A 12688-nucleotide genomic window follows, 5' to 3' on the forward strand; every position below is an offset into this window, starting at 1 on the left:
AAAGGCGTCTGATGATTTTCTTTTGCCGCTGACGACAGACAGCCCTATAAGTATCGACAAACAACACGCTTGATATTTCGGCCGGATATACAATGCATAGCGGCTCGGCACGGAAATTAAGTGGAGAATTGCAGGCATTTTGATCCATTCAATTTCTGTTTTTGTCTCCACTTAAAGGCCGAAAGTCGTACGGCGTAGTATATCAAGTTATCAACCTCCGAATATCCCCCTCTCCTTTCTTCCACTCCGGACCGAGACACAAGCTGCGACAATCATGGAAAAGAAGGGCCTGGTCAACAAGTCCTGCGACCGTTGTCGCGCCAAGAAGATCAAGTGCAGTGAGTATGACGCATACCAGCATGATCGCTATAGTTGTTGATTGCTATAGTGTCTCATGTTGGATCAAGCTGCGAATACTGCCAGGTGAAGTTGCCCCTACTAACATGTATTCACTATTCGACTGACAACTTGATTCCTTGTCTACAGTCCCGAGGTCTTTCCTGCGCCTTCAGCTATCAAAGACGCCGCAGAAGACGTAATAATCCTGATGAGCTTGGTTTGCTATACCCATCCCCACTTATCCTCCGGTTCTCCTCTGAGGCCCCGAAGCACATTCTAACAATACTTCAACGTCAGCACTTCAATCAACGTCACCATCGCCCCCTGTCAAGCGAGCTGAGCAGTATCCCGGCTCTGGGGCGCGCTCCTTCCCCCCGAGCGGAGGTACTGAAGGCTCACCGGAGCTGTATATCGACTATCTTCTCGAGCAAGGCACGTCAAATGAAACTTACAAACCAACCAGCGGCCACGACCAGGTAAGTTCCCTCTTCCTGATGATATCAGCGGCTGATTCGGGACTTAGTTGACCACACTCCTCGGTATGTCTCATCGGAACTTCGGACATCAGCCCTTCTCACACTGATCCCGACCGTAGGGCCAAGTCCGAACATATCATTCTTTCCCGCAAAGAGAGTCCACGCTATTTGCCATCGCCTCGGAAATAACAGGCTAGAACATTTGCTGGAGTCTATGCGTGGCGTAATTTCCGCGAAGCTGAAGATATCCGGACCTCCACTTGGCCATAGGCTCGATCAATGTCCATCTAATGACGCTACCGCTGATCGTGAACCCTCTACATCTTCCTCAGCGAGAGACTACATTCAGTGTACGTTTTCTCCTATGACATCCAATATCTGGCGCTAAAATACTACCATACATAGCTTACTTTGAATTGGTCCACCCGTTCTACCCATTTCTCCCGCGTCAAGAATTCAAGAAGCGAGCACTTGCATCAACTTGCCTTGATGATGTTGCCGCCGATAAGACCTGGTCATGTCTTTATTATGCAGTGCTTGCAGTTGGTTGCCAATACCAAGAAGGCGGCAGCTATGAGGCCAGGTCCGGCAGGTCGTGGGTATACTTTGAACAGTCGATGGCCTTAGCCAAGGACATTACATTCTCCAAAGGATCATTGACCACTATACAGGTGAGCAGAAGCTTCCTCTTCAGAATACTGGCCAGTTTAACTGACTGTATACTCAAGGCATTGATGACATTGGTATTTTGATATCCCAAACTATGAGACCTCTTCTAAAAACTTTCAACAGGCAGTTTTCTGTCAATCACTATCTGGATTCGGCTTCCAGTCTGTTTTGATTGCAGAAGCAGCTATAATGGCTCAAAATATTGGCATCAACCGTCTTACGTCTTCGTCGCCTGACAGCTCATCAACACGCACCTTCTGGGTTCTATATTGCATGGAGAAGACATCGTGCTTCGTAACAGGAAAAGTACCTGTACGTATGCTCCCCCAAGGCATCGTACGCATCTAATTATACTGTCTACCAGACCTTACAAGATGCCCATATCAGCTGTCCCCTCCCCAGCACAGATATCTGGGCTTTTGGCGACTACGACTGGTTCCTCAGCGTCCTCACATACGCCCGCATAACCTCCAAGATCCACAGCCGCCTGTTAACAATCACCTCTGTCCCAAGACCATGGAGCGCCTACTACTCAACCATCAACTCGCTGCGCCTCGAACTCGATCAGTGGCGAGCCTCAATACCACCACGCTTTCGCCCAGGTCAACAGCTACGCGCGCAGATGCTACCGGAGCCGCATGCCGTGCAGATGGCCCTTCGAATCAGCTATTATTACTACTACGCCAATCTAGCTCTCCTATGGACACTTGCCCACTGCGGCATTGATAGACTTGACCCGGAGCAACAGGATAATCTCAAGACAGAACTTATGCAGACTGCCCGCGGTGTGCTTGAGCTGACGAGCTGGATTGAGATTTCGCCGTCGACGCCAATTGCGTATGTCTGACACCCTCTAGCAAGAATAACTTGACCTACCTATATCTGATGACTTACCTACTTCTTCAAACCAGCATCCTAGCCCTTACCCCGCTCTCAGCCCTCATAATCCTGTTCGACCTAATAGTCCAGAACCCAACGCACCCTGAAACAAGCCTCAACCTGGCTTTACTAGACATTGCAAGCGGCCACTTTAGTCGAATCGAATATGCCAGTAAGGGCGTTCTTCCCGGAAGTTTGATATCAGCCTTCGCGCATCTGGCAAGACAGTACATTTATGATTTGCGGCATGCTGCTAGTACTACTACTACTGCTACTACCACCACTACTGGCTTTGCTGCACCATCTGGACCGTCTACGTCAACGCCCCTTTATCAAGCTCCAACAACATTCCCGAGCAGGGATGCGGAGCATGCTTATCATGCACAGGCAGCACAAGCTCCAGTCTGGGCCAAGGCCACTCTAACATTTCCACAAGACCAGCAGCGAGAACAAGAACATCCCATGACGCCGTCTTCGCCGACAACGATACTGGTGTCAAGAAGAGACGATATAACAGAGCCTTCTGGTCCTCCTATACCTGTCCAGAGCGCGAGCACGAACACGAGCACAGGGGTACCTTTCGCCCAATTAGAAGACATCTCTAGCCACCCGTATCCCAGAATTGATAGTGATTCGGGGACACTCGTCGCTGATTTTCCGACCGGAGACCAAGACCAGATGGACTTTTCTCAAGTTGATGCCATGAACGCCGACGTGGAAGATCCGTTGGGGTTTCTAGGCGTGGACCTAATGGCGCTATTTGATCCTTCGTATCCGGTGATTGGGTTTGAGTTCTGATACATCAACGGCGATGTTGATATGTATTTGAGTCGGAAGGCCGCAGTATGGAGGGAGGTGGATGATGTGAATGTATCAATAACTGGAAGTTTCTAATAGCTATCAAGAGCTATATATATTTTTGGGGAATCAGCAAAGCCAAAAAGCCATCGTGCATGCATCAATCATAACCATAACCGCCGTAACAATGGGGTGAGTATCCAATCTGTATGAAAGGACAGTAAACATGGATATTGTATAGAAGAATCGTTGTATAGTAAACTTCAACCCAATCCAATTAATCAATCACGACCAGCTTCAACCTGGTCCGCCCAGGTCGCGCCAGAAATCGGTGAAAAGGCCTTGGTGGCATCGTCAAGGCTAGGCAAAGGTTCCTTGTTAATCGCAGGCGCGGGCGCAGGTGCAGTCGTGTCTTTCTCTTTCCTCTCTCCGCCGGGGAGAGATGGGAATTCCGCTTCGTTACTGATAATAGGAGTAGGAGCAGGCTTCTCCTGCGATGGCGCATCGGAGGGCTGTTCACGAGAGGCATCGCGGCGATGGCCACCGCGTCCACGTCCACCCCTTCCACCTCGTCCGCGACCACGACCACGACCAGGCCCATGTCCCTGCTCATAAGCAGACGAGTCATCATCACGGTCTGGACTCGGCGACGCATCCGCCCATCTCGAGTCCTGCAGCCCCTTAGGCTGTCTCGCGACCCCAGAAACACCACCATGCATCCCGCGTCTATACTGCCCTCCGCGCTCCTTGAACTGGTCCTCCGGCTTCTCAGCGTCCCATTCTCTTCCATTCAAGGCCTCTAATTTCCGCAATCTATTCTTTTCACGCTCGTTATCCATGACTCGGCGGTTTGCGCGCTCCTCGCGCCGCTTCTTCTCGGCTACTTTTTCACGCTCTTCAAAGGAGGCCTGGTCTGCTTCGGCGCGGGCGTGGGCGGCAGCTTTCTTCGCGGCGTTTTCGCGGGCTAGAGCGATGCGTTGGGAGAGTTCTTCTTCGGTTAGTTTTGGCTGGAGGAATGATATATTAGCTTTGTTTTTCATTTGTGGGTGGTAAGTAGAGTAGAATGTGGGCGTACCTTCTTCACACCCCCAGTCGCACTCCTATCGCCCCGAACAGCAGGTACGCGCGGAACATCAGCAGCGGCATCATCCTGAGCAACCTCCTCATTCTTGTTGGTAGCCACTTCACCAGCTATTTCCTCCCCGTCTCGAGTCTCGGTCTCCGTAGCCACCTCATCAGGTTTACTCCTCGCATCATCAGACCGTCTAGAGCCCGAATCGCGCGCGCCGCGTCCGTGTCCACGTCCACCCCGTCCCCTCCCTCGTCCGCGCTTTTCCCCACCCCGCGACCGCGGCGCATCAGGAATGGGCGTCGTCTCGGTTTCGCGAGCTGGCGTTTCGTCAACCTGGAGTTTCGATAACGACTCCGTCACAGCTGCAGTTTGAACCGGCGCTTGGGCTGGTTCAGGCGGAGGCGGCGCCTGAATCGAGGGCTCAACCTCAACAACAGTCGTCTGTTCCTCCGCGGAGACAGGGATGATCTCATCGTCGAAGAGGTCGTCCGCGCCGCGCGTTTGGGCGAATTCGTCGAGGTCGGCCATTTCTGTTTTCTATGGTGTGTGTTCGTGTGTTTGTGTCTATAACCTCTCCTCTTTGGTAATAAAAATAAGAATTGAATGAATGGCTTGCTTGGTCGCGGGTATCTGCTGGACTGAGTGGTTCTTGCCTCCGCGCGCTCGAGTCACTTTGCGCGCGGGGCGGGCGATGGGGCGGAAAGCGGTCTGGGCTGGTACGCTGAACTGGAGGGGATACTATGACAACATCTTAATTCTACAAGTATTCTTGGAATTTGTTTCAATGAATCATGATTGATATAAAAAAATATTCCTTCGCTATTTACAAGCTCTTCACTCTCCTCTAAACACACTCCCAAGCATCCTCATCCGTATACGCCCCAGGCCCCTTGTAGACATTCGTCCTCGGCCACCGGCAATGCTTGCGATAAAACTCGACTTCCGAGCCAGCGCCATTGGAGAACTTCGCACCACGGACTGTCTCAGGCGCCATTCCTTCTTCAACCCACTTCACCATCGCCATGAGCACATTGTCCTCTGGGTCAGCGCTGGACTCAGACTCTGCCTGGTTACCGATGCCAGAAGCACCATCACCACCAGAACAATGCGCCATTCCGCTAATAGTGAAGAAGCGGTAGAATTCGTCGAGCTGCTCTGGCTTGAGACCCATGGTCTTCGAAAGACGGTGGTAGTAAAGCTTGCTGTTGTCCGAGCTAATCAATTGATCCTGGAGACCGTGGTAGGTGAGAATTTTTGTGCCCGCGTCGCGAAGCGGGCTGAGATCCGAGTTCCAGGTCTGGATGTCGTATGGGTTCTGGCGGAGGGCGGCTTCCGCGTCCTTGACTGTCCACTTTGTCGCGTTCCAGTTCGGGTCGCTGTAGACGACGTACCGCCACCAGTCCTTGCTGTATTGAAAGGGCTGTCCGTTGTACATGGCTGGTGCGGCAAAGTTCTCGGAGCCGGGTTGCATGCGCGGGTAGATGAGGGAGCTGTTTGAGCTGAGGAGAGGCGAGAAGACTTTGTGGACTGTTTCGATCTGTGGAGTTGTCAGGCAGCTTGAGACGTTCACGGCGGAGCCAGAGCCGCAGAGGAGAGTCGAGGCATCTGGATGGCAGAGATCTGTATCTTCAATGATACCGTCTTCGGCGCCATCGAGGCCGTCGCATTGACGGAGGATTTCGTCGTGGACGACGCTCCATTCATTGGTTGTCAGGTACGTCTCTGAACCGACGGGGCCAGTGATTGGGTAAAAGTGTGCGCTCCAAGAGAGCAAGCCCACGAAGTTAAAGGCCGGCGCACCGGCAACGATACCATCGAGCTCATTCGGGAAGTCCTGCGCAAGCTTCATGCCCTGGCGCCCTCCGGTCGAGCAGCCGAGGTAGTATGATGTGTCGTAGTCCTTGTCGTAGAAGAGTTTCGTGAGCTGCTTTCCAACGGTGATTCCCGTGTGGACGGAGCGATAGACAAAGTCCTCCAGTACTTCGGGGGCCTGGTAGAAAGGCTCTCCAGATGTTCCATTGTGTCCGTTGTTCGCGCCAACTGTCGCAAAGCCGAGACTTGCGCCGTAGTCCACGTCCGCGTACTGGATGCCTACAAGCCGGTCAGTCAGTCAAGAATCCTTAAAACTGGGGTGTTTGCCTAGACGTACAGCCGCCTAATCCTCCGTTGCCAGTGCTCAAGAAACGGCCTTTATAGTCCCGCGGGAACCATGCCTCGAGCGTAATCTCACTGGCATTGGACGTCGTGACAGCCATTGCAACCCGACACACATCCTTCGAGACCAATTGAGACTGATCGCAAGTCGGGACATTATCGGCCAGTGACAAAGTTGTGTTGCCCGGGACATAGCTGGCAACGTTCACCTTGACGTTGGGAAGATCAATCTCATCCCTGAAGCTCTCGCAGCGGGCTTGGAATTGGTCTTGCGGGAGAGCAAGGACTGCTGGGCCCAAGCTAACCGCGGGCAAGAGGAACCGTAGAGGGAACATCTTAGGAGTATGAACTGGCTTCGTCACAGCTCTGTAGAAACGGCTGGGGTGGGGGGTGGGCAATAGCTCCTTATAATAATTTTTTGCCTCCTCCCCAGAACCAAGCACGGCCCAAACCCAGATCAAGCATAGTCAGGAACTAAATGACAGACATCATAATGCTTATGCGATCGCGCCGGTAGTTGCTCCAAAATCGACACCGAGAAGCGCACTGAGTCGTTGGATACCCGAAGTTGAGCCGTCATGGCAGTGGAACAAAGAGCAGCGCATAGCCGGCCGTTGGTGACGCACGCGCGGAAAAGCAGACAGTGACGGGCCCATAGTGCAGCTTGGAAAGGAGATAGCACGGAAAATCCGACGATGACAAGAGGGATCGGCACTTTGCTTACGACTTGATGCGAGGAAATGTATGGGAGTTGTGGGGAATCGTCACCCTCGTTTCTCCGCAAATGTACTCCGCATTAATCCAACGGGTCTAGCAGCCAAGAACACACGGAGAGTTCGAGTCAGGGACCTGCAGCTGTCGAATTGTATTTGACGTCGGCAGTTATCACTGTCCATCCCTGCCGGTCCAGCATAGTCAAGCTGGGTCTGGATGATCGTATTCGGTTTCGTTGCCTAGCAGATGTTAGTATTAGCCAGCCAGTCGGGAAATCGGATATGTTAAAGCATGTCAGAACTAACAAGATGATAGGTCAAAGAAACGGCGTATGAAACAAAAAGCGGCCGAGGCTCATCTTAGCTACCGTCTTTCCTCTGCCGATATCCAGTCCCGTAGCACGGTCCGAGCCCTTTTTCGTTGCGGACGGACCGTGGATTATGACACTAAGGCTTTGAAAAGGCGACGATCAGGCAGCAGCTAGGGTTGGGGTAAAAATATTGTAGATTGGATCCTTTGGCTTCTTGAGGTTCTCGAAGCGACGACGATAGATCTTAGCTAAATAATTATGTCATAGTTGTCAGTTCAGAGGCAGAGCCACAAGCCTTCTGAAACTTAAAACGGTTGCGGGTAGCAAGTATAAAGCAAGAAAGCAATGCAAATCCCAAACGCCATAAATATGCGGGGTATCATATGCAATAAAATTGAAGAAACAAAGGTCCGTATAGTGTCAAGTCATCAAAGCATTCGTCGTCGCATCGCGTCATGTAAAAATATGGAATTTTGCCTTATCTAGGCCGTGAAAGGATGTAGCGCAAGCTCATACAGACGAGCAGTATCAGAAGGGCGGCTGCGCCGAGAACAATCCAGCAAAGGCCATGAGTTGTCCAGCTGAGATATGTCACGAACGTATCAAAGCCCGGGACGTATTGCTTGATTGCTTCAACGGTGTCAGCAGCTTCGCCAACCAAAGAGTGTATGTTTGCTGCCTGGGACATCGTCTGATTAATGATGGCTTGCGAAATTCGTATATTCTCTTGTAGTTCCTCTTGTAGTCGCCATTGCGCTGTGGCCACCTCGTATTGACGTTGCTGAGCTTTGTCTAGGTTGTCGGCTCGGAGCTGGAATTCTTCAAGAGATGAGCCTATACCACGCAGACGCTGTTCAGGTTAGAGTCATTAAGAGCAATTTGGTAGCTTAACAAACCTCAGATGCGTCCACTTCCTGCTCCAGAATCTGGACTATTTTCGCGTAGAGCCATTCCTGATGCTGATCTCAACGAAGCTCAACTTGTAAGAGAAAAGGTTCACATACCAATGAACTATCGAGGGTTCCAACATCCTGAGTGATCTTTTGGAGCTCATTGTACGCAATCGAATGAAGCGTAGTTTGAACGGATAGGGCAAGCTCGTTCTGTACTTCCTCGTTCTGTCGCTGGGTCAAAGCAATTTGCTCGCTTCTCAAGACCAGTTCATCGTGTATGTATTGCAGCATGTGCCGCAGTGACTCGGCTTCTTGAGACGATCCCTGAACATCCTAACGAAACTTTAGAACCATTCTTACTTTTCTTAGGATGTCAGAGCTTCTCACCTTTCGTAGGCTTGAGAGTCCAATGTGGACGCTGCTCAAGGCAGAAAAGACTGTCTCAACCGCTGCGGTGAAACGGGTCTCAAGGCTCTGAGAAACTTTCGCCACTAAAGACGAAGTTGACTCCTCCATCTGCAGCAATGTCTCTTTTCGGAGAAGGTCAACCGATTTCAAGAAAGCCCTGCTCTTGGCAGACTCCTCTGCCGCCATTCGCAGCGCTTCGTAGAGGCCGTTGTTTAGCTTGGTCGAGCTTTCAGCTATTATTTTATATGTCTGCAAGAGATCGTCTTTGTCAATCTCGTATCGTGATGCTTGACAGATGACAATCGCGTTTTGCCTGCTATTGCTGTACGATGTCCATGACTGCGGTCGAGACTCCAGCGACTTGAGACAAGGAGCAAGATCATCTCTCGGCAAGGTATCGGTCGTTGTAGTTGCTGGACTAATCGTCGTATAAAGGCCGAAGTATACTTTCCTCCGTGGAGGTGAGATGTTCACTGGCTGGCAGGAAGGAGGTATACTTATGCCTGCTCCACCCAACTCACATAGCGCCAACCTCGCTGCGTACAGAGATCGGACGTGCTCCAATTCGAGGTATGCATCTTTATCTCGAGGAGCTTCAGGGTTTCGCCCAATTGATTCGCACGATGTGACGAGCTTCGCGGCTGCAAGTTTGTTGCAAGACGATGACGAGTTAATGGAATCGAGTAATTCTAGCGCCTTGGTGAATGTTTCGTGGTGCTTTTGAGTTCTAGAATTGAGGAATGAGACCAAGTCAAGGTCCTCGCTGGCGTCGTGATTCTGTCCTGAGACCGCTAATCCAGCGTCAGTACGTTCGCAAGTTACTGATCCTCTGAATAATTGGGCGACTTGCCATTTAAAGTGGTAGCTACACCCCCAACGATTGGAAGGAGAGAGGTATATAGAAAGAAAATATAGGGAACGATCCTGAAACAAAACAAGCTCATCATAGTCACTGCCTGCGAGCTGGATTACCGCCGCTTGGTCTAAGAGAGAGTTGATGGCGAAGGTAAATAGTGATAATAAGAGTGAATCTGGAATTCGATTGGGCAGTTGGGGGATAAGATGCAGAATTGAAGTGCTGGAAGTGAGTGGAGTGAAGATTGAAGGTGATTAAGAGAGGTGATGGGTTTGAATGATAAGAAGGCACTCTGGAAAGCCGGTGATCGCAGTGATCAAGTGAGAGACAGCAGCCATACCTTGAGAATTATATCGCTTACTGGAAAGGCAAGATTTACAAAAGAACTGTACATAAGGAATGATCTATTGGTTGTGAATCAAGAGGTCCATCCTTCCTTTCAAAATAAACATTCAAAGAACCACAACATCGCAGTTACTGGTGTAAATCCAGGTCATTGCTCGAGGAGAAGATTTCGCTCTCGATGGTCTATACAAAAACTAGTCACGTGTATATTACGCGCTAACCGCATCGGGGCCAGGAACAGCGGCCGCCAAAATCATTCCGCATCGGAGATCAAAAGTGTCTCTCCAGCACATTCAGCCAACAACCACAACCATGACGACTTTCCTACCACAAAGCTGCTTGAGGAAGCTGACGCGAGGCCCCCTCTCCAAGACGACACCATTTTCCCGCGCCCAACCGTCACAATGTTTCTCGACGACACCTCGTGTTCAATCTCGAATCGGCGGCGCCGCAATCTCCATCCCCCAAGAAGTCAACCTCAAATTCATCGATCTGCCTCAGACACAAGCCCGCGGGTCATCTGAAATCCCGCCAAAGACTGCTATTGAAGTTACGGGGCCATTGGGTGGGTTGATGTCCTTGTCCGAATGTTCTCCGGAGACATGCAAGAACTAACGTGATTGTTGCGCGTTAGGCCAATTGACCCTTAAAATCCCACACTTCCTTACCGTTGCGCACGATGAGGTCGCTCGGAAGGCCATGTTAACGGTTGAAGACCGAACAGCTAAACACCAGCGTGCTATGTGGGGTGCGTTTATCCTTCCTTCCTTTTACCCATTGAAGCGAGCTTTGTCTAACAAACCGGCAATTACATAGGAACCACCCGCGCCCACCTCCAGAACTACATCCTCGGAGTTTCAGAAGGCCACATCTGCATCCTCAGTCTAGTCGGTGTCGGTTACAGGGCTACTATCGAGCCCACGGCGACAACCGTCGAGGCCCAATACCCCGGCCAGCAATTCGTCTCGCTCAAGGCCGGATACTCGCACCCGATTGAGCTTGGTATCCCGAAGGGCGTTCAGGCGAGCACGCCCCAGCCCACACGTATCTTGCTGCAGGGCAGCGACAAGCAGGTGGTGACGCAGTTTGCGGCGGAGATTAGGGAGTGGAGGAAGCCTGAGCCTTACAAGGGTAAGGGTATTTTCATCAACGGGGAGACTATCAAGCTCAAGGCGAAGAAGATCCGGTAGATGTCTACACATCTTGTTGGGGAGCGTGGTCGGGTATCGTATGGTTTTGTATATTTATGTATATCCAAGCGCCTTTCTCGGTGTTGGCGAAGGTTGTGCTATATTCATGTACTTTTAGAAGTTTATCCTATGCATGTCAATTACCAAGACATCGAATCATTATAAACCCGGGTATCCTCTATTCTTGAGATCTAGAGCTTCAAGACCTTCTTGACGGCACCAATAACCTCGTCCTGGATAGCCTTGGGAGCGGCAACAACTCCCTTGTTGGCAGCCAGAGTCCGGCCCTTGCTGAAGTCGAGGGAGTTTCCGTAGATATCAGTAACCTGGCCACCGGCCTCGCGGACGATAAGGTCACCAGCAGCGTGATCCCAAATCTTCTCCTGGTAGTCCTTCTTCACGGGGAGACGGAGGTAGATGTCACCAGCTCCACGGGCAATAGAGCAGTACTTGGCCTGCGAATCCAGTCGCACGCTAGGGTTGGTGATGCCTAGGAGCTGGGCGACGGCAGCGTTGTCGCCCTGAGCGGAGTGACCAGCCTCCACGCCCTCGCAGAAGACGGCCTGCGCGATATCAGGAACGGGGCGCATAGAGATGGGCTTGCTCTCGGACAGAGCACCGCTCGTCAGGATGCGGCTAGTTGATCCAGAGCCCTTGATGGCCGAGAAGAGAACTCCGTTGCCGGCACCGCTGTTCTGGTCGACGCCGACGGATGAAGAGATGGTGGCGGCGTCATCGACGGGGAGATTAGGGCAGCCAATGGCTCCAACCTTGACGTCTCCATCAACGAGTAGACCAAGGCAGACAGCGTACTGGCCACCGCGGAGGAAACCCTTAGTACCGTCAATGGGGTCAAGAGCCCAGATGCGGCCCTTGGGACCACCGGCGCTCTTCCCCTCATCGATGATATCCAGCATAGACTGCTCGCTTTCCAGAGCACCACCCAGGACCTGGTTGGCCTCCTCATCCTCCAACTTGATATCCTTGACGAGTCTCCAGATCTCGGCGCTCAAGGCCTTGTCCTCGCGGAGGGTGCTAGCTTCCTCCTCAGCAACGATCTCGTCCTCGGGGAAGTTCTTGCGGATAGCCTGAATGATCAAGGCCTGAGCTCCGAAGTCACCGATTGTGACAGGCGACTTGTCATCTTTCGAGACGGTGCCTTTGGCCTTCTCGTTGAAGACCTTCTGCGTGAGGATGGTGGCGCGCTGGACGGCCAGCTCGGCGATGTAGCGTTCGCGTTCGAAGGACATGTTTGCGAGTTGAGAATGTGGTTGTGAAAGGGTGAATTGAGAGGAGGGGAATAAGGTAGATGTGAAACGAGGACGAGATTTCAAGAGTACGCCAACCCCCAGCACTAAAGTGGAGCAGAGTACGCAGCGGGAGAAGAATGAGAAACGGGGCTTGTCGGTGGAGGGGCGATCTGCCTTTTGCGAGGACCAGAGGCGCATTGAAACCACGGGAAGTGGCAGGAGAAAATTAAGTGTAGCTACTGCTATTGGAAGTGATTGGTCTGTTTATAGAATCCCCAAATAGCTCCAGGGTTTCTAAGTCTTTGGAGAGAGCAGCAGGCCAAGTATCTCGAGCT

At 51.7% G+C, this 12688-nt stretch overlaps 6 protein-coding genes across 6 annotated transcripts; 2 read left to right on the forward strand and 4 right to left on the reverse strand.

Moving 5' to 3' along the window:
* Positions 1-274: 274 nt before the first annotated feature.
* Positions 275-3161, forward strand: BDV14DRAFT_194882 (Zn(II)2Cys6 transcription factor; the record flags this gene model as incomplete). Its single annotated transcript, XM_073772048.1, has 9 exons — positions 275-338; positions 637-815; positions 863-878; positions 935-1165; positions 1221-1486; positions 1544-1558; positions 1608-1796; positions 1849-2321; positions 2396-3161. 9 exons carry the CDS (start codon positions 275-277, stop codon positions 3159-3161), a joined length of 2199 nt encoding a protein of 732 aa, XP_073634067.1.
* Positions 3162-3442: 281 nt separating this feature from the next.
* BDV14DRAFT_194883 (uncharacterized protein) lies at positions 3443-4761 on the reverse strand (the record flags this gene model as incomplete). The annotated part of the gene is made up of 2 exons (XM_073772049.1): positions 3443-4168; positions 4237-4761. 2 exons carry the CDS (start codon positions 4759-4761, stop codon positions 3443-3445), a joined length of 1251 nt encoding a protein of 416 aa, XP_073634068.1.
* Positions 4762-5003: 242 nt separating this feature from the next.
* faeB-2 (putative feruloyl esterase) lies at positions 5004-7432 on the reverse strand. Its single transcript, XM_073774964.1, has 2 exons — positions 6383-7432; positions 5004-6324 (listed from the first exon to the last, which is right to left on the reverse strand). The coding sequence occupies exons 1-2, from the start codon at positions 6720-6722 to the stop codon at positions 5078-5080; spliced, it is 1587 nt and encodes a 528-aa protein (XP_073634069.1). The 5' UTR covers positions 6723-7432; the 3' UTR covers positions 5004-5077.
* BDV14DRAFT_194885 (putative nuclear membrane fusion protein Kar5) lies at positions 7303-9565 on the reverse strand (the record flags this gene model as incomplete). The annotated part of the gene is made up of 6 exons (XM_073772050.1): positions 7303-7340; positions 7928-8261; positions 8308-8364; positions 8416-8637; positions 8692-9503; positions 9559-9565. 6 exons carry the CDS (start codon positions 9563-9565, stop codon positions 7303-7305), a joined length of 1470 nt encoding a protein of 489 aa, XP_073634070.1.
* Positions 9566-10145: 580 nt separating this feature from the next.
* On the forward strand, positions 10146-11659 carry BDV14DRAFT_162631 (mitochondrial 54S ribosomal protein uL6m). Its single transcript, XM_073766915.1, has 3 exons — positions 10146-10478; positions 10548-10661; positions 10730-11659. The coding sequence occupies exons 1-3, from the start codon at positions 10226-10228 to the stop codon at positions 11101-11103; spliced, it is 741 nt and encodes a 246-aa protein (XP_073634071.1). The 5' UTR covers positions 10146-10225; the 3' UTR covers positions 11104-11659.
* On the reverse strand, positions 11200-12646 carry BDV14DRAFT_6682 (3'(2'),5'-bisphosphate nucleotidase). Its single transcript, XM_073777257.1, has one exon. The coding sequence runs from the start codon at positions 12549-12551 to the stop codon at positions 11295-11297; it is 1257 nt and encodes a 418-aa protein (XP_073634072.1). The 5' UTR covers positions 12552-12646; the 3' UTR covers positions 11200-11294.
* Positions 12647-12688: the final 42 nt, after the last annotated feature.

The sequence above is a fragment of the Aspergillus stella-maris genome (genome assembly GCF_047715825.1).
Source record: "Aspergillus stella-maris strain CBS 113639 unplaced genomic scaffold BDV14scaffold_1, whole genome shotgun sequence".
Taxonomy (NCBI): domain Eukaryota; kingdom Fungi; phylum Ascomycota; class Eurotiomycetes; order Eurotiales; family Aspergillaceae; genus Aspergillus; species Aspergillus stella-maris.

Bases quoted from the DNA above. Each gene is read 5' to 3' on its own strand.
- BDV14DRAFT_6682 (XM_073777257.1), bottom strand. From the start codon at position 12,551: ATGCGCCTCTGGTCCTCGCAAAAGGCAGATCGCCCCTCCACCGACAAG.
- BDV14DRAFT_162631 (XM_073766915.1), top strand. From the start codon at position 10,226: ATGACGACTTTCCTACCACAAAGCTGCTTGAGGAAGCTGACGCGAGGC. The intron at 10,479-10,547 runs GTGGGTTGATGT...GTTGCGCGTTAG, and splicing joins TGAAGTTACGGGGCCATTGG to GCCAATTGACCCTTAAAATC. The intron at 10,662-10,729 runs GTGCGTTTATCC...GCAATTACATAG, and splicing joins ACACCAGCGTGCTATGTGGG to GAACCACCCGCGCCCACCTC.
- faeB-2 (XM_073774964.1), bottom strand. From the start codon at position 6,722: ATGTTCCCTCTACGGTTCCTCTTGCCCGCGGTTAGCTTGGGCCCAGCA. The intron at 6,325-6,382 runs GTACGTCTAGGC...ACCGGCTTGTAG, and splicing joins CAACGGAGGATTAGGCGGCT to GCATCCAGTACGCGGACGTG.